Here is a 20746-nt window from a genome sequence, read left to right as displayed (position 1 = left end):
GACTCAGATCCAGCCTAGCCCTGCTAGAAAGCAAACATCTTTCTAGTTTAATATCTTCTTTAATTCTGATATGCAAGTTAATACCTAAAACTACGGCTATGTTCCTCAGACATTCTGCTTGCTATTATAAACAAAACATTTATGCCATGCCATGTGGCTTCATTTTGACTTTTTTAAACTTTTAATTTTGAAATACTTTTAGATTTACAGAAGAGCTGCAACAGTAAATTCAGAATTCCCCATACCCTTCACCCAGCTTCCTCTAATGATAACATTTTACGTACCTACAGTATAATTATCAAAACTAAGCTTCAATTATCAAAACACTGATTCACTACTATTAATTAAACTACAGACTTAACATTTCATGAGTTTTGTCACGTGTTCCTTTTCAGTTCAGGGATTCCACATTGCATTTAGCCTCATGACTCCTTAGTCTTCTCCAATTTGTATTCATATTCTCTCACCTGGGTTCTATATGGCCTGAAATATTTATAGAAGAGGATTAGGGGTAGAGTCTTTAATTATAGATCAGTTATTGACTCTCATGAAAATCAACTAGGCCTCAAAAGCTGAGTCCTCTATCTCTTACTTAATTAACCAGCCACAGCAGACCAAGGATATATCTGAACACAGCCCTAGAGCTGCTATTGTTGTTTCCTGCTCTGTATTTTGAAAGGTGACTGACTGGCCTATATGGTCCTAACAAAAACCATTATCACTGTCATCACTAAATTATATAAATTATCAGTACCCAAACACCATTAGCAAAGGCACAATGTTTTAGGAATAAGAGGGTCTTGCATAGAGTAAATAAGCTAACTCTGATGATTGTTGTCTAATGGGAACCAAATACAAAATGGAGAATTCTGTTTCTTGGAATGAAATAATGAAATAAATCAAATACTAACATGCATATAAATCACCTGGGGAAATTGCTAAAGTGCGGATTCTGATCAGTACATTTGGGGATGGGCCTCAGATTCTGCATTTGTAGCAAGCTCTGAAGTGATGCTCATGCTGCTGGTCTCCAGACCACTCTCTGACTAGCCGGAAAACAGAATGAAACAGAGGCGGTGAAAAATATACAGAAGATTTAGACAGTTTGTCAATGTTTACTGTTGCAAAAGATTACACTTGCTAAATACTTTTAGGTTTTTTATTTAAATAGGAGACTAAATTAGAAAATTGTTAGGTTAAACTAAGTCCTTTTTTTTAAAAAAGGAAAAAAGCACACAAAACATTGAAAACTAATCTTCAAGCTAAGGAAAAGTAAATGATTTCTAGGAATCAACACCACTGAGGCAATTTTTAATCTCCAGCAGTGTGTTATAATGTCTAATTTATAATTTAAAAAATCCTCCTACAGAGCAGCAGATGGCTTTAGGGTTAAATTTATCCTTGTTTCTAAAATTACCAGTAGAATTCAGCTACCCAGGCTCGATGAAGAGTTACACATCCTTTGTAATTATAATAGGAGTGAAGAAGACAATTATGAGGAAATGAAAGCTGACAAATGAGAGGTGGAGAGTGACAGAGATGAAGCTGACCCATTGCACAAACTGAATGTGGATCAGCCAACACTGACGTCAATGCATACTTTGTTGCCCACCAGCACCAAAAGGTCAGTTGCACAGTTCATTTCCAAACATCAGTCACTCTCCCATCTGACAGGAGGGAAGGGAACAATCATCACAGTTGAGATGAAATGTGATCCTGCTGACCAATGTAAGACATCTATTTGTCCAGTCAGAGAGTTCAATGAGCTAAGAAGCAAATAAATAATCTTCCTTAGCTTAAATGAAGGGGAAGGGAAATGAAGAGGGGAAAAAAAAATCAAATCAAATCAAACCCTTTAAGCCATCTTCCATATTCCCAGCTTACTGTGGAATGCTAAGTAGGACTTAAGGATACAAAGTTTCATTGTGCTTTTTGATGTAAAGCTCTTTTTACTTTTTACATAACGCTAGTGGCAGGAGGATAACAAATGGAAGACTTACAATAAATATTTTCCCAATAAAAATAAAATACTTAAAAATTTTTCAAAAATATTTTTCCTATCTTTGCCTCTCCTACCCTTTTTCAGTTCTAGGGGACAAATCTGAAATCATATATACAGAAACCTTGACTCAACATCATCTAGTAAGTAGGAAGGTTGCTAGAAGCAATGATGGGCCACTGCCTCAAATCAGAAAGGAAGCATTCCTCTTGGGCTAAAGACAAGTGACTCGTGATGTACAGGTCAGATTAATCAGGCTAATTACACAATACTAATTACATTTAAGGTCTCTCTCAGCAAAAAATTAAGTTGCATCAACCAGAGACAAATGAGAATATGTGAAAAACTTTCCTTGGTCCTAAAAGGTTTGTATTAACAAGGCTTTAAAGCCTTAGTTAATTAAAAAAACATGCTGAGAGGGTTATATGGCTATTAAAATTTTAAGGCTTTGTTTTCACAGGGAATCAATTATACATTGAATACAAATAATAGCTACCTTGTATTGAGTGTTTACATGGTGCCAGGAGCTTTATCTAACAATTTATTTAACAAACAGTTAACTAGCACTATGTGCCGGGCACTGTTCTAAGTACCCTACAAATATTAACGTAAGTAATAATTACTATGAGATATGAACTTTTATCACTCTCCCTTTACAGATAAGGAAACTGAGAAGAGAGAAGTCAGGAAACGTGGTCAAGGTCACAAAGCTAGTAAGTGGCAGAGACAGGATTCAAACTCAGGTATCCTAACTATACAGCCCATACTCTGACCTATTACCCTACATCGCCTCCGTGTCTCCAATATTATCAACAATCCCTATAATCTGTTCCTGAAAAACAGATTTGTATTTAATAGATATGGAAACCCAGGCCTAGAGAGTGTAAATAATCGGCCCAAGGTCATAGCTACTAAGTGGCACAGCCAGAATTTGCACCAGCACTGCTACTCAACTCAGTACTCTACACGAAGCCCTGTTTGACATGTGATTAATTCATAGATTTTTACCCTTATTTAAGTATTTATTATAAACATTTTAGATTGGGAAAGTTGAAGAATAAAACTAAATATTCCTCATCTATTTATTCTCAACTTAATGCCTGAACAGCCAGGGCCAAAACAGGTGGAAATAGTACTGCAATTACTAAAACTACTGAAAGCCAGTATCACTTTGCATTCAGCCTCCTACTGTGAATGTCCTCACACTCACTTTTTACAAAGGTCGCAGGTCTCATAGTTGAGGCAATGAGTACACACTGGTGTGGGTGAATCCATGGCTCATTAGTGTCTCAAGTTGTTTTTTTTTTTTTTTTTTTTGAGACGGAGTCTCACTCTGTCACCAGGCTGGAGTGCAGTGGCGTGATCTCAGCTCACTGCAACCTCTGACTCCCTGGTTCAAGCGATTCTCCTGCCTCAGCCTCCTGAGTAGCTGGGATTACAGGCATGCACCACCATGCCCAGCTAATTTTTGTATTTTTAGTAGAGACGGGGTTTCACCATGTTGGCCAGGATGGTCTCGAAATCCTGTCCTCGTGATCCGCCTGCCTTGGCCCCCAAAGTGCTGGGATTATAGGTGTGAGCCACTGCGCCCGGCCTGTCTCAAGTTTTTACCCACGGGGAAAACATAACCTGGAAACTGATCTCAAAGCCTTGATTCTGTTATTTATTAAAATGAACCATGTTTGATACTTATATTCCATTTTGTTTTATAAACACAAAAATATTTTAATTTAAACCTAGTTTTGGTTTGTGCTTCTCTTTGATTTCAATATACAAGATGGCTAAAACAGTTCATTTATTCAGCTTATTTTGCAATTAAAGAGATTTTCATAAGCCAAAAAAAAAAAACCCCAGAAAAAAATATAATTTGAGGGAATAACTTTGTAAGGGTTCTTGTAATTTCTTCCCATGGAGCCCTATTTTTCCCATGTGTTAGATTCCATTAAGATTTAAGAGTTCTCAGAGATAAGAAGATGATCCTTAAAGAAAATCAGGGCCATCAAGAAGTTATAAAATCTACAGATAAAAATAAATATCCTGGAGAAATTCTTTAAAGACACTGGAATCCATCTAAACACTTTATGGCATGTGAATGATCTGGCCCATGCCTACCTCTCCTGGCTTTTTTCCTATCGTTCTCACTGGCTAATACCTGCAGTTGCCTTACCACTCCAATTCGCTCTGGCCTCTCAGCCTTTGCATGTGTGGATCCACCTGCTTGAGGCAGATACCCCAGCCTCGATCTCTATCTCTCTCTCTCCCTCTCTCCTTTTTGTTTTTGTTTTTTTTTGAGACTGAGTCTCGCTCTGTTGCCTAGGCTGGAGTGCAGTGGCGGGATCTCAGCTCACTGCAACCTCTGCCTCCTGGGTTCAAGCAATTCTGCCTCAGCCTCCCGAGTAGCTGGGACTACAGGCGCACGCTGCCATTCCTGGCTAATTTTTTGTATATTAGTAGAGACGAGGTTTCACCATGTTGCCCAGGCTGGTCTCGAACTCCTGAGCTCAGGCAATCTGCCCGCCTTGGCCTCCCAAAGTGCTAGGATTACAGGCATAAGCCACCGCGCCTGGCCTCTCCCTCTTTCTTTCTCTGTCTCCCCCATCCCCAATCCTGCCACAAATACCTTCTTGTTAATCAAGTGTTAGCTAATAATTTCCCTGATTCTTCCAGACAGAGTTAGTCTTTCTCCTAGCCTCATGTCCCTGAAAACAATGATCTTTTTGTGTTGTATTAACTTAAAGGTCTGATTCTTATTTGATTAACTCCTTGAGGTAAGAGCAGAGTTAAGCTTTTTGTCACTGCTGCTGTTTTTGTCTTGAAATGTATGAATATCCAGGACTTAGTCCAAGAGCAGAGTAGAAGCTTAACAAACATTTACTAAAATTTTTGAGGATAGTGGAGATGATAGAGAAGTGTGGGCAAGAAAATCTGAGTGCTTAGATATACTCTGTGCGCATGTGTGTGTGTGTTTCTGCTTGTAATGAATGGAAGCAGGGACACTAAATGTACAACCATAGAATGACGGACCCCAAAATTCAATTAGTGAGTACCCCTTTAGGAAGAAGTGACACAGAATGCTTGGAAATGACAAAATGGTGTAGTGGGAGAAGGACAGATACTGTGGTCAGAGAGACCTAGGTTTGAATTCCAGGTCTGCTACTTATTATCTGTGTCAGCTCGGCCAATTGTTTAATCTCTTTGCATCTCAGCTTTCTCATCTAGTAACTGGCAATAGCTAAGCGGCTCCCAAGATTCCTGTGAAGATGAAGTAAGTATCTAGCAGAATACCTGAAAATAGTGAGGGCTCAATTAAATGTGAGTCATCACACTGTCTTCACCAGAGAGAACAACTTCACCAATCTGAATTTTTACCTGACTTCTATATAATTAGAAGAGCTTGATTAGATACTAAAAAACAAAAATAAAAACCAAAAAGACAAAACAAAGACCTGATATCACACAATGACATCAGAAACACTGATTTGACCCACCTATATTTTATGCCAGAATTATAATAGACATACTATAGCCAGGCAAAACTTGGTTACAACGTCAAAGCAATATTCTGTGTTTTTTGTTTGCAAGTTTCTTTGGTGTCTTACTTTGACATTTTCTTTTGAGATGTTAGTGACAGCACTTTGTAATTCCTACAGCATATGATTTACACACCTATAACCTTTCTCTGCCTAAAAAAACTCCTAGAACACATGCGCATGTATGTTTCTTGCAGCACTATTTGCAATAGCAAAGACTTGGAACCAACCCAAATGCCTGTCAATTATAGGATGGATATAGCAAATGTGGCACATATACACAATGGAATACTATGCAGCCATAAAAAAGAATGAGTTCATGTCCTTTGCAGGGACATGGATGCAGCTGGAAACCATCATCCTCAGCAAACTAAAGGAATAGAAAACCAAACAGCACATGTTCTCACTCATAAGTGGGAGTTGAACAATGAGAACACATGGACACAGGGAGGGGAACATCACACACGGGGGCCTCTTTGGGGGTGAGGGGAGGCGGGGAGGGAGAGCCTTAGGACAAATACCTAATCCATGCAGGGCTTAAAACATAGATGACGAGTTGATAGATGCAGCAAACCACCATGGCACATGTATACCTATGTAACAAACCTGCACATTCAGCACATGTATCCCAGAACTTAAAGTAAAAAAAAAATTTTAAAAATTAAAAAAAAAATGGTTCTCTTGGAAAAAAAGAACAACTCCTAGAACTCTTTTGTGCTATTGTTTTGGTAAATATTTTGTTTTGGTAATACGGGAATGTAAAGGTGAAGCAGGAGTTTTCCCCATTCTTTCTACAGAGCTAAGGACTTAAAAAAAAAAAAAAAAAAGAAAGACCTTCTCTGAAAAAGACAATTTTAGGGCAGCCGATGCTTTCAAGGAGCATTAAACAAAATATCCCAGTGAAGTTCATTACAGAAGGTTAGCAAAAAAGAGTGAAATAAATGACACCAAATGGAAGGGCCAAAAGCAGAGGAAGGGAAAAAAACAAATGGAAGTGAACACACATAAACTATGAAAGCATTCTAATTTTGTGCATCACATTTTCACAACAAAAATGACAAATTGATACAAATCTTTATGTATATGTATATACATGTGATATATATATACACATACACACACACAAATGAATATAACAAATTAACTGAAAAACATTTTGTCTTATTCAGGCAATCCCATTAGAAAAAAAAAATCACAGACTACAGAATGGAAAATCCATTACATATCCTGTAACATATGTAATATTGACATTTAAAATGAGTAAAAATTATTTGCCTCCCCTAATTGCCTAAGACAAAAACTAATGGGAAATGGCACAGAAACAAATCAGTTCAATGTACAAACATGAGGGTTTTACCTTATATTTTACACCATAATACAGCAAACCGAGGAAGCTACTTTGTCCCTAAACTTACTAAGTTCAATGAGTATTCAACCTAACAGGTCAATTAATAATTTCTTGGTCAGCCCCTGTCATCTGGATGTCTCCCTGCTCTTCTTTAACAATCTTAGAACAAAACACCACCATGTGTAACTTTGCTAAGCTTTTAACCCATGCTCTTTCTCTTCAAAACCCAAGTCAAACAAAATCTCCCTTACATACCTTCAACCTCTACTGCTGCTGCTCTAGTTCAGACTCATGTTTTCTTAAATGGACTGTTGCACTAGATTCCTTATTAGTCTTCCTGTCTTCCACCTCACCCACATCTCCCACCTTTCTTAATTCTGCTGCCAGAGACATATTTCTGACATGCAAATCTAATCATGTTATCCCAATTCCACTTTACCCCCACCCATGCCCTATAATTTTCAGTAGGCTAGACTCCCCATTACCTACAGAATAAACCATGAAATCTTTGACATGGCATTCAAGATGTTCCATATTCTGGTCTTTACTTATCTGCTCCCCCTGTATCAATCCCGCATGCCTACAGATTTTACATGTAACCAGTTTTGAATTCACAGTTCCCCACCATTCCAATCTCTGTCTACCTGCCTGCAACATTCTGCTTCTCTTTATCTTCCTGACAAGCTTCTCTAACTTCTCTCTCAAGTCTAAGTTGAAATAATTCCTTCTTTGTGAAGCTTCCCTAACTCTTCAGGTAGACTGCTTGTTCCCTCACCTATACTCCCGCGCAGTTTGTATATACTTTTAAAATTGCAACTATCATACTGTATTTTTCAGTTTTATTAAAGTGTAACTGACAAAAATTGTATATATTCAAGGTATACATGTTATTTTTACATATGGATATGTTGTGAAATGATTTCCACATATCATATTGTACTTAACATAGTACAGTACCTGATACATATTTATTGAGTGAATGAGAGTTCTGACTATGTAAATAAAGAGACTGAGAATATAAAACATTTTACAATTGTGAAAAGGCAAGGAGAAAAACAGGCAAACTAATCTCTACCCAACTTAGTTTTCATGTTATAAATCAAAACCCTATCGTATCAGAGCAAGGAAAGGTGCTTTTCTGTCTCAACTATTTCTCATTCTACCTCTATCACTTCTTTTGCCTTTTCTCTGCTTCTGGCTGTAGCCATCAGTCATAATGAGGAGAGCAGGCCAGAGTACCAGCAACCAGCATTGCTCCTCTAGCCCTGTCCTTTCTCCAATCACTCTGACACTAAGATAAATGTACCTCTTCCAGCAGAGCACCCCCCAACCCTGCCAATGGAATCTGGACACATCAGACCCCAGATGTAGCTCTGACCTGTGTATATTAATAATGAACTAATTCCCTTACTTTTAATTACACACAGAACTAAGGAAATGAATAAAATGGACTTTGAGAAAGCCTGATGTCATCAGGTAGAAATGCTGCTGAATCTGCGCCTGCAGGTCTGTTTCCACACACTGAGTGCAGTGGCTCACATCGGATCGTATTAGAGCCAGCTGTGTCCCAGTTACCTGCTATTTTGATATTCATGTTGTTATCCAGCAGGAGATTTTCAGCTTTGAGGTCACGGTGCACAATCTTCCGACCATGACAATAATCAACAGCAGACAGGATTTGCCAGAATTTTCGCCTGGCTTCAGACTCATTTAACCGGCCATGATTAGCAAGATAGTCTGTAAATGAAGACAGGATTAAGAATTAGTCACCAAAATAAAATAACTCCACTATTAGTAGTCACGAAATTTTTTTCCTCAAAAAGTTTTTTTTTTTTGGCCAGGAGCAGTGGCTCATGCCTGTAGTCCCAGCACTTTGGGAGGCTGAGGTGGGCAGATCACGAGGTCAGGAGATCGAGACCATCCTGGATAACACGGTGAAACCCCGTCTCTACTAAAACTACAAAAATTAGCCAGGCGTGGTGGCGGGCGCCTGTAGTCCTAGCTACTGGGGAGGCTGAGACAGGAGAATGGTGTGAACCCAGGAGGCGGAGCTTGCAGTGAGCCGAGATCGCGCCACTGCACTCCAGCCTGGGCGACAGAGTGAGACTCTGTCTCAAAAAAAAAAACCAAACCAATAATTAGTGATAAAGTAATATGGTGTTTTCCAAGTTTCTTGACTTTGAAGAAGTATTTCTTTTTCTTTTTCTTTTTTTTTGAGATGGAGTCTTGCTCTGTTGCCCAGGCCGGAGTGTAGTGGCACGATCTCAGCTCACTGCAACCTCCAACTGCCAGGTTCAAATGATTCTTCTGCCTCAGCCTCCCGAGTAGCTGGAATTGCAGGTACCTGCCAACATGCCTAGCTAATTTTTGTATTTTTAGTATAGATGGGGTTTCACCACGTTGGCCAGGATGGTCTCGAACTCCTGACCTCGTGATCCTCCTGCCTCAGCCTCCCAAAGTACTGGGATTACAGGTGTGAGCCATCATGCCCGGCCTGGAGAAGTATTTCTAATCATATTTCACTGGAGTCCAAATAAATGGTGACAGCCCAAGACCAGTCAGCAGCAAGCAGCATAATATTCACGGTACAACTCAACATGATTTTTTTAATGTCTAGGTACTCTCTCTATTTGTTGAAAAGCTTATTATTTCACACTTTAAAAAAATAAAATTCATGTAAAACAGAGGAAATAAATGAATTCTCTGACATCTTGTCACACAGAAGACATCTTTTCTGAAACACTGTTTTCATGCAATTATTATACAAACCACCTGTAACATGAGATATGGTGATACCTGGAAGTAGCTTAAATAATTCACGCCCTGTGCTGTTGGAAGGAATTCTCATCTACCCAAGAACATGCAGACTTGTGCTCTAAACCAAACATTGTCATGACAACCATATTCTCTAAACTATAAGACAAATATATTTTGCAAGATATACTATCTTTATGCAATGTTATAATCTTTATTAAAGCAGCTTACCTGGAAATTAATTCTATGTAACTATGTACATCAATTCAATAAAACTAAACATTACCACTCATTAACATTTCACCCAAAGACCTGAAAGTCCTCTGAAATTACCTTTTGATCAACACAAATCTTGAAAGACTTTTAAATTTAACGTAATTGTCCTAACTAGGGAACTGTATGAGTGACTCAATATTCCCAGTCACCTGCACACATTTTCTGCTCTAGTGTTTACTAGCTTACTGGTTTTTAAATTCCCTGCCTTTGGCTCATGTCCTTCTCAATATTTACTATATATTTTTTTCTTTAGTTTTTCGATAGTCTTGTCTGTCGCCTAGGCTGGAGTGCAGTGGTGTAATCTTGGTTCACTGCAACCTCTGCTCCTCAGGTTCAAGCAATTCTCATGCCTCAGCCTCCCAAATAATTGGGACTACAGGTGCACACCACCACGCCTGGCTAATTTTTATATTTGTAGTAGAGACGGGGTTTCACCATGTTGCCCAGGCTGGTCTCAAACTCCTGACCTCAGGTGATCTGCCCGCCTTGGCATCCCAAAGTGCTGGGATTATAGGTGTAAGCCACCATGCCTGGCCTACTTACTATAAAATTTACTAATATTTACACAATACTTTATACTTTACAAAGCAGGTTTATATCACAGTGTCTCATTTCATCTTCCTAAAACCTTCTATGATAACTATTACTCAGTTCCCATTTTATAGATGAGAAAGCTGACAATCAGAGGGATTAAGTAATCTTGCTGAATTTGTACAACTGGTGACTGAACAGTCAATCTGGGGCTGTAATATTTGACATAATTTTTTATTATATTAAGCATCTTTACTAGACTCCTGTTGAAATCCTAACCATCCTTTTATTTTATTTGTTTACTTATTTTTTAGTCAGGGCCTCACTCTGTTGTTGCTCAGGGTACAGTATGGTGTGCAATTATAGCTCACTTCAACCTCAACCTCCTGGGCTCAATCAATCCTTCCACCTCAGCCTCCTGAGTAGCTGGGACTACAGATGCATGCCACCACATCTGGCTAATTATTAATATTTTATTTTTTGTAGAGATGGGGTCTCACTATGTTGTTCAGGCTGGTCTCAAACTCCTGGACTCAAGCAATCCTCCTGCCTTGGCCTCCCAAAGTGCTGGGATTACAGGTGTGAGCCATCACACCAGACCCTAACCATCCTTTTGAAACTCTAATTAAATGCCACCTTGACCTTAAATAGTCCCTCTTCACTTCAAACAGAAATAACCTGTTCTCTCAACACCTTGTCACTTATCATACACTGCCTCACACTGTATGTAATAATCTGCATGTGTATCACAAATATCCCAAGGTACACACACATGTGTATACACACAGCCCTTACTTTAAAAGAGGGGTCCTCAACCCCTGGGTCACAGACCAGCATTGGTCCATGGCCTGTTAGGAACCCGGCCCCCTGCCATAGGAATGCGAACCCTATTGTGAACTGCACATGAGAGGGATCTAGGTTGCATGCTCCTTTTGAGAATCTAACTAATGCCTGATGATCTGAGGTAGAACAGTTTCATCCCCAAATCATCCTCCCCAACCTGGGTCTGTGGAAAAATTGTCCTCCACTTATTTGGTCCCTGGTGCCATTTAAAAGGTTGGTGACTGCTGCTCTAACACATAGTGTTTTGAAGTATTAAAGACAACTTCATTTAAGCTTCCTGAAGACAGGAACTGTATTATTCTCTTTTGTACTCTGCAATGCTTAGCACTAAGCACAAAGCATTCTATGTATAATTCTTAGTACTTAGCTATTAGCCATATTCTAAATATTACGGGCTTTAAATGTAAGTGGGCATTTTATTCTTTTTTATGGGTTGGCATCAGAAACTGAGATGGTCAGCTCATTACATCTTCCTCTTGCCGTTGCAGAACCTGCATAGTAGCTATCCATAATTCTAAAGGAGAAAAGATCACTTAAGAACAAGTATGCATAATTTTTAGTCAAAATGTCCAAACTGCCAACAGAGACAGATTATGTTTAAGAACTGGCAAGTAGACAATGTGCCTTCTCTGCATAACAGCAAACCAGAGGCTCACTTCTACACTGGATGAGCTGGGAAGTCCACTATAAATATGGACCTTTGGGCAAATATAACCTACTGAGGGGAATGCAATATGCTTTCTGTAAGCGAATATCTTTTGAGTAGTTAATAATATCTTTCCTAAGATTCCACACAAAATGCTATTTAAGCTGTACCGCTAAATGAGACCATTTTTTCATGGACAAATGACTGACTTGTCCAAATAGACAACTTTTTTTTTTTTCCTGAAGAAAATGCTGAGTCAATGGAGGTTAGTGGGAAAGATTTTTGAGATTTTGGCAACACAGAGAAATCTAACAGATTTAATGTGAACAAGTGGAAGTTTACATATATAGAAAGAGACCCCAAACTACAAAATGAGTCCCGCGAAGCACAATGGAATCTATAGTTATTGTTTTTTGAAGCTATCAGTCCAAATTGGGAGTACCACAGGCAAGGGGAAAGAAAACTTTGAAACGTGGCATCAGGAAGGGCACTGTCTGAAAAACAAAGGCATGGTATATCTGAATCTAAAGTTACCATGTAAAGACAGAATCATCACCTATCAGTAAATGTATAACACACAGTGTGAGAAAAATGGTCTAAATTCCAGAGACAAACTATTTAGAGAAGTGGCACTTTCACTCTTCAGGTGAAAATCTCGGCAGGCATTCCAGTGTATCTATTATCTTCCCCATGCTTTATGATTTCTGCAGTGTAGGCATCCCTGAAAACTGTAACATCTGCTGAGAAATCAGTAATAGAAGTAAGTGAGCCAGAAACCTGTGGCTGCAAATAAAATTTGTTTAGGCATACATCAACCCCTTCGAGGAACACAATCCAAGCTGAAGTTAATGCACATGGTCTTGAAGCTAACATATGAAAAGCACATTCATGTTTCACATTAAAAACCTTATTTATGGCCTGGTGTGGCAGCTCACACTGGTAATCCCAGCACTTTGGGAGGCTGAGGTGGGCAGATCACCTGAGGTCAGGAGTTCGAAACCAGCCTGGCCAACGTGGCGAAACCCTGTCTCTACTAAGTATACAAAAATTAGTCAGGCATGGTGGCAGGCACTTGTAATCCCAGCTACTAGAGAGGCTGAGGCAGGAGAATCGCTTGAACCTGGGAGGTGGAGGTTGCAGTAAGCCAAGATCGTGCCACTGCATTCCAGCCTGGGCGACAGAGCAAGACTCTGTCTCAAAAATAAATAAATAAATAAATAAATAAATAAATAATAATAAATAATAAAAACCTTATGATTACAGAACAAGCTTATGAGTGTAATAGCAACTGTCTATACTAACTGCTTATGTGTGTATTCTTGAGAGCTTGTTTGGAGGTTCTGGCAGAGGAGTGCAGCTACTCATATAACCTCGACCAAAGACCGGTCCTCCTCTATTGGGGATGGTTGTCCTCTTCGACCGAGCATGCAGCTTTTGGAGGGACACACATGGCGGGGTGAGGGAGGAAGGGGACAGCCGTCTAGCCAGCCAGATCAGCCAAATCAACTCTGGAGATCAGTGGGGTGACAGATGTCACAGCCAGATAGCTCTCATATCTGCTTATGTATTTTTGATGCATGAATACAGTTTTTAGAAAATTCCTGTTTCCTATGTTTATGTTGGTTCTAATTGTTAAGTGAAATGTAATTTTATGTTTGTTAACTTTAATAATGAAAACTTTTAAGGTTATATTTTGTATGTCAACACCCCCTCCAGTTTTGCTTTTCTGGTCATTATTTTTTATTGCCATTTTACAAAAATCATAGTCTGCAACAGACTGGCTAATTTAAACTCAATATTGACAGTTTGATAGTTTGAGAAATACTAGCACAGGCAAGGTAAACAGGCAATTACAATACACTGTGATGAAGGTTAGCATAGGTAGAAATGTCCTAATAAATACATTATTTCACAGATATCTTTTAAAATTTTCTATTATGAAAGTTTTGTATATACATAAAATCATATTAAATAGTATAATGAATCACCCAAATTCGAGTTATCAACATTGTCATACTTGTTTCATTTATCCTTTTTTTCCTCACGTAACGTAACATAAAGCAAATTTTGACATCAATTTGTTTCATTCTAAATACTTTTCTATGTATCTCTTAAAAAATGACATTTTCTTACATAAGTGCAATATCATTATCAAACCTAACATAATTAAAATTCCTTATTATCATCTAATACCCAGTCTGAATTCAAATCTCCATAGTTGGCTTGTTTGAATCAGGATACAAACCAAGATGAACATTTTATATTTGTTTATTTTGTTTCTGGAGCCCTTTTACGCTGGAACAGTACCCTTACTCTCACCCTCCCCCTTTTTCCTATGCCACTGACATGAAGAAACTGGGTCGGTCATCCTACATTCTGGATTTGTCCTTTGCTTCCTCACATTACTGTTTAACTTATTCTTCCATTTCCTATAGTCTCTATAAAGGACTGAATAGATTCAGGCTTAATATCTTTTGGGAGTGGCAATAATACATCACAGGTGCCTCTACTAGGAGGAATATAACATGTGGTTCTTCTTTTAGGAGTGTTAAGATTGGTCAGTAAGTACTGGGAGTGAGAGCCTGATCCTTCAATTAAAGATTCTTATCGATCTTTCTCCTAATAGCATGGTTCTCAAACTCCAGTGATTGTCAGAACCCTCAGAGGGCTTGTTAACACGCAGCTTACTGGGACTTACCCTTAGAGTTTCTGACATAGTTGGTTTTGGAAAGAGCCTGAGATTTCGTATTTTTTAAAGAAGTATCCAAGTGATATTTAAGATGCTGGAACAGGGGCCTGACTTTGAGAACCACAGCACTAACAGTTTTAGTATTCATTAGTGGCTGTTACATGAATCAATGATTTCATTAGGGGTTGCAAAATTATGATTTTTTTAATTGATTCCTGCCACATTTATTAGGTGAAATTCTTCTGTAGAGAAGTATTTTTTCTTGTCAACTAGAGTTATTATTCTGAAAAAAACTTCAATAGGTTGGAAGAATGAATGCTTAATTCTTCCTCTTTAAGTACCAATTTTCAAAGTAAGGAGTTGGCACGCTAGCCACTTCCAATGATGACCATTAAGATTTGTGTGTTTATTTCCCAGCTTTCTTTTTTCTTTTTTTTTCTTTCACAATTCAAGCACCATAATAAATGACTACAAATGAGTCTGGGACCAGCATAAGCAACATAGTGAAATATCATTTCTAAAAAAAAATAAACTATCACCTTCATGCGGCTAACCTTTGATCTGCTTTATTCTTAGCTGAATGATGTTGGTTCTTTTTCATAATCTTCTCATTTAGTGCCTGTCTCAGGGTGCCTTTCATTACTCCAGTCAAGAGATATCTTAACACTCTGGCCCTGGGGCTTCTGCTCACAGACCCTACTGAAAGTCTAATAAAAATGATACATACATACACATGCACATATACAATTTAGTATATAATTTCAAGGAGGTCTATAAAATCTTAGGTTTAATACCAGGTTAAGAAACTCAGCCCTGGGAGATTTCATTCATTCCTTAGAATTTTTATAAGAATAATCTCCAAATTTGCCAATGACATTTGACATTTCAACAGCTACCTAATTATATATTTATACAGATTTTCTTTCTGCCACTGCAATGTTATCAAGACAGAGCTCATCTTTCTTTTTATAAACTTCATTACCACCTTCTAAGTCACTATAACTATCATCTTACAGTCAACCTCAAAAATTCAAGAGTCATCTTCTATCAACCCTGAAGGCTGATGCCCCAACAAGCAGATTTCAAGTTATACAGATTAAAGTTATATATAGTATAATTAATCAGTGCTTTCAGTCTGCACTTATAGATAAGTACATTTCATAAGCATAGTGCCTGATACATAATAAATGCTCAATAAATGTTAGTTGCTATCATCATCGTCGTCACTGCTTAGTGGTATCCCTTCTCTTCCCCCAGGGATAAGAGGCAGCCTTCCCAGCATCTTACCAAAGAAGTGGAGGAAACCCAGACAGCTGAGTTCCCTCAAGTCTCAGGGGTGTGAGAATCTTTGCATGACTATCTTTAAGCCTCATGTTCTTCAGTCAGAAATTACTAGCATTCCTCAAAGATGGAGCTGAATAATAGCACAAAAGATTAATAATTTATGGAATTAAATATTTAATATTATGTTAAAAGGATTTAATTTGTAATTTCATCAATTTGTAATTTTGGAGTAAAGTAAAAAGGTTGATGCCAATTAAATATTTTATGCTTAAAGAATCTTTTTTTTTTAAAAAAAACTCAATTAAATCCTGGCAAGAGGTTCCTAACCCACAAATCTGCAGACTTCACAATTGTAGTTACTGAATTTGAAGAGAAACAGTGTTTTCAGGAATATGACCACTATGAACGATGAAGCTCCAATAAGGTAATCAAAACTGGCTAATTTGCTCTCTTTAAAATATTTTGAAGAGCTATTATTTTCAATCCTCACATCTAAATCTATACTCATCTTTTCCTCTAACAGTTTTTTCTTCTAATCAGTACAAAAATGTTACTATGAAACCCCCCCCACTGCTTTTTTTTTTGAGATGGAGTCTCGCCCTGTCACCCAGGCTGGAGTGCAATGGTGCGATCTCGGCTCACTGCAACCTCTGCCTCCCGGGTTCAAATGATTCTCCTACCTCAGCCTCCCAAGTAGCTGGGATTACAGGTTCCTGCCACCATGCCCAGCTAATTTTTGTATTTTTAGTAGAGATGGGGTTTCACCATGTTGGCCAGGCTGGTCTTGAACTCCTGACCTCGTGATCCGCCCACCTCGGCCTCCCAAAGTGCTGGGATTACAGGCGTGAGCCACCGTGCCCGGCCAAAAAAACCCTTTTTATTGTAGATCAAGACTTCAATCTTGACAGCTCAGCTTGTGCTGGTTCTTGCCAATCACTCTTGGAATATTACAGAGAAAGGAAGTCCCACTGGATGAAATAATTTGAACTGTTTTTAGCACATTGATACATGTACCACCTGACATGTGAACACTAGCAGAAAATGGATTAGGTGTCTGATTCTGTATTAATTAGGATAACGTGGGTTACCCTAATTTTAAATATTAGGTTATAATACTATTTATAATATTAAACTTTTAACCTTGAGATATATTTATGAATATAAAACTACAGATTGTAAAACACTTTGCTTTTCTGTTTGTTTTTGTAAGCATATAATCATTTCAAATTGTGTGTTCGACAAAAATTAAGGAAATTGTTGCTTGTGGTATACTCTGGCAATTTAATTGTGCTTTCAGCAATTTCCCTACATTAGGCTGTTCGCATCTGTTAGATTCTGAATCAGTTCTTCAAGCTATGTGCAACTACTGAAGCAAACCATGGTCTTCTGAGAATTTTTAGTTACATAGTTGAAAGTTTTCAAGGTTATTTACAATTGACTTTCATGACTATATGTTCAACTTTCTGGTTTAATTAAAAGCAAATATAGTCAAACTTTTCTAAAATTATTTATAATCCCCGCATAGAAGCTACTAGATTGTAATATATGATGACAGTAACAGATATCAAATGAACAGATGACTTCAAACATTTTCCACATCTTTAATAAAACACATAAATAAAATACATTTCTAGATTTCTTTCTACTTAGGAAGATTTCAAAATGTAGTAGGAATAAATTCTAGAGTCAGACAAGCCTGATTTTGAACCGAGGCTCTATTCTTCACTGCTGTGTCATGTTGGGCAAGTTATTCAGGCCTTGGGTTACTCTGATTTCTCAGTAAAAAACCCCAAATTGTGTTTTTGCTGGGAGAGTCATACCTTAAATTGCTCTGCACATGAACTGGCACTTGATGGCAAAGAACCCTTAAAGGGGGTTTTATTCCACATCTAGCCTACTGGCTTCTGCCCATACATAACAATTTCTTTATCCTGTCACGTAAGAATATCATGCTGTCTGCAGCATCAAATAAGAGCCTAGTACTTACAACATAAAATGTGCATTAGTAAGAAATTTATAATTCTAACTCTGAAATATTTAATAGGGCAAATCAAGGCTGATAAACATGTACAGAAAACCATAATTTTTTTTGCCAGTTTCCATATATATGTAAAGATCTTAAAAAGCACCCTAAATATCTTAGTCAATGAGAATAAAATCAATTACATAAGAGTGATGAGCATAGTAGCACAGGACTCATGGCCCTTAACTGTCCTGACTTTTTTTCAGGTCAATCTCAAAGCACAGTGCTTTCTTCCTCATGGAATCAAATTAAGAAAGAAAGTTACACTACTTGAGTTTGAAGAATAAACTCTATTTGACAAATATTTGAGTGACTTATTTGTGTCTCTCATGATGCTTGGCACTTTGGCCTCATGAAACTTCTATTTGAGTGGAGAAAAAGACAATGAATAAGCAGACAAACATTACAATTTCAGGGGGCAATAAATGCTAGAGGTACAGGGATGATCAACTGAAAAGTATCTGGGTGAGGCCACTGTAGACAGGGTGATCATGAAAGGCTTCTTTTTGAAGGTACTATTTCAACTGGGAGAAAAGCATTCTAAAAAAAGGTGCAGCACGTTCACAAAACTGAAAGGAGACCAATGAGGCTAACGCATAAAGAACAGGGAAAGAGGAAGGCGTACGATGAAACTGAAGAAGTGAAAGTCAAACTAAGCAAGGATTTCTAGGCCTAACAAGGGGGTCTGTATCTTAAAATATTGATAGCCACTTAAGGGCTTTAAGTAGATGAGAGACTTGATCTAATTTACATTTGTAAAAAGCACTGAAAAATAATCTGAAACTGTGAACTCAGGTTAATAATCTGTACAGTCCCATTAAGCAAAAATTAAAACAAAAAATTTAAGCACCTCTATGACAATGGTCCTAAATGCTAATGTGGGAACCACAAGGAAATAAAATTCAGTCCCCAATGCAAACAAGTACATATAACAAAAGAAGATTAAATAATAAAAACTTTAGGCCGGGTGTGGTGGCTCAAGCCTGTAATCCCAGCACTTTGGGAGGCTGAGGTGGGCAGAACACCTGAGGTCAGGAGTTCGAGACTAGCCTGGCGAAACCCTGTCTCTACCAAAAATACCAAAAAAAAAAAAAAAAAAAAAAAAAATTAGCTGGGCATGGTGGCACACGCCTGTAATCTCAGCTACTCAGGAGGCAGAAGTAGGAGAATCGCATGAACCCGGGAGGCGAAGGTTGCAGTGAGCTGAGACCACGCCACTGCACTCCAGCCTGGGTGGCAGAGTAAGACTCCATCTCAAAAAAAAACAAAAAACAAAAAACAACTTTAATCAGTACTTCAAGACAATAATAGAAGAGATGTCATGAGGCAATACTGGCTTACAGACAAGATGAGATACTGTCTGAAACATCAGAACTCTCTTAATGTAATTCCAGAACAATAGCTGGGTTTTCTTACTGATTTCAATATATGTAGTAACATTTCATTAACTGTCCCAGAGCTGTTTTTTTAGGCAATAATTAAAAAAAAAATGAATAGCCTGGGAAAGTGCCAGAGTCACATTTAATACTACCAGGTTATGATGATGTCATCTGGATGGTATTAAACATTCCAGACAATTCCCCAAATAGGTACTTTCATCCCACCTATTTTTATCATCTCTCCAGGACCTCAAAGTCTGTTGTGAATTATTTCTAAGTGATGACTATGACTGGACTGACAAATGAGTCACTCTAAGCTGAACTACTGATATTGTGTGCTATTTACTCTATTTATGGTAGTGTTATAATAATATTTATAAATGCAATCTGGTCACACTTCTAACACATTCTTTACACAGATAAATACATCCAGATAGCTATATTGATATGCAATTATTTCTTAAGAAGGAAAGAAATGTAGTCTAAAGAACAGACTATGATTTACCAAAACACTCAATTTTTAGGAATTAGGATTCAAATGTCAAACTTGGAGAATAAGATACTGATGAAGGAAGCAGATTTGTTAATTTTAATATTTTGGTTTCTGTATAGAAGTACTCTAAAGATATCTACATTTTTAGCAAATATTTGAGATCTAAGACATCATCATTCATTCATAAATCAAAGGGCAAATATATCTATTGTACTTCTTTCTTTGAGTTCTTCAGGTGAAAGAATAAAAAACAATGAAGCCAAGCTGGATGGTTCATTCAGAAATGTGCTCAACATCACTACTTAGAGAAATGCAAATCAAAACCACAATGGAGAGACCATCTCACAACAGTCAGAGTGGTTGTTATTAGAAAGTCCATAAAGAAGAGATGCTGGCAAGGTTGTGGAGAAATGGGAATGCTTATATACTGCTGGTGGGAATAAAAACTAGTTCAGCTGCGGTGGGAAGCAGTTTGGAGATTTCTCAAAGAAGGTAAAACAGAATTACTGTTCAGCCCAGCAATCCCATGACTGGGTATATTCCCAAAGGAATGTAAATCATTCTACCAGAAAGACATATGCATGTGTATGTTCATTACACACTAATCACAATAGCAGAAGTGTGGAATCAACCTAGACGCCCATAAATGGTGGTTTGGATAAAGACAACATAATACATATACATGATGGAATACTACACAGCCATAAAAAGGAGGAAATACTATCCTTTGCAGCAACATGGATGCAGCTGGAAACCATTATCCTAAGTGAATTAGAGAAGAAACAGAAAACCAAAAACTGCCATGTTCTCACTTCTAAGTAGGAGCTAAACATTGAGTAACACTGAGTACACAGGGACACAAAGAAGGGAAGAAAGACAATGGGGCCTACTTGAGGGTGGGGGGTGGGACAACGGTGAGGGTTGAAAGATGGCCTAACGGGTACATGCTTA

General features: G+C 38.0%; 1 protein-coding gene across 1 annotated transcript in view; it reads right to left on the bottom strand.

Moving 5' to 3' along the window:
- Positions 1 to 20746, bottom strand: part of SIK2 (salt inducible kinase 2) — a 123298-nt gene that overhangs the window by 29342 nt on the left and 73210 nt on the right. The window contains exon 4 of the mRNA XM_054441404.2: positions 8453 to 8614. Coding sequence (XP_054297379.2) covers positions 8453 to 8614 — 162 coding nt within the window. The remainder of the gene's footprint in view (positions 1 to 8452; positions 8615 to 20746) is intronic.

Source organism: Pongo pygmaeus, chromosome 9, assembly GCF_028885625.2.
Source record: "Pongo pygmaeus isolate AG05252 chromosome 9, NHGRI_mPonPyg2-v2.0_pri, whole genome shotgun sequence".
NCBI classification, from domain to species: Eukaryota; Metazoa; Chordata; class Mammalia; order Primates; family Hominidae; genus Pongo; species Pongo pygmaeus.
This window is presented reverse-complemented; position numbering and strand designations above follow the sequence as displayed.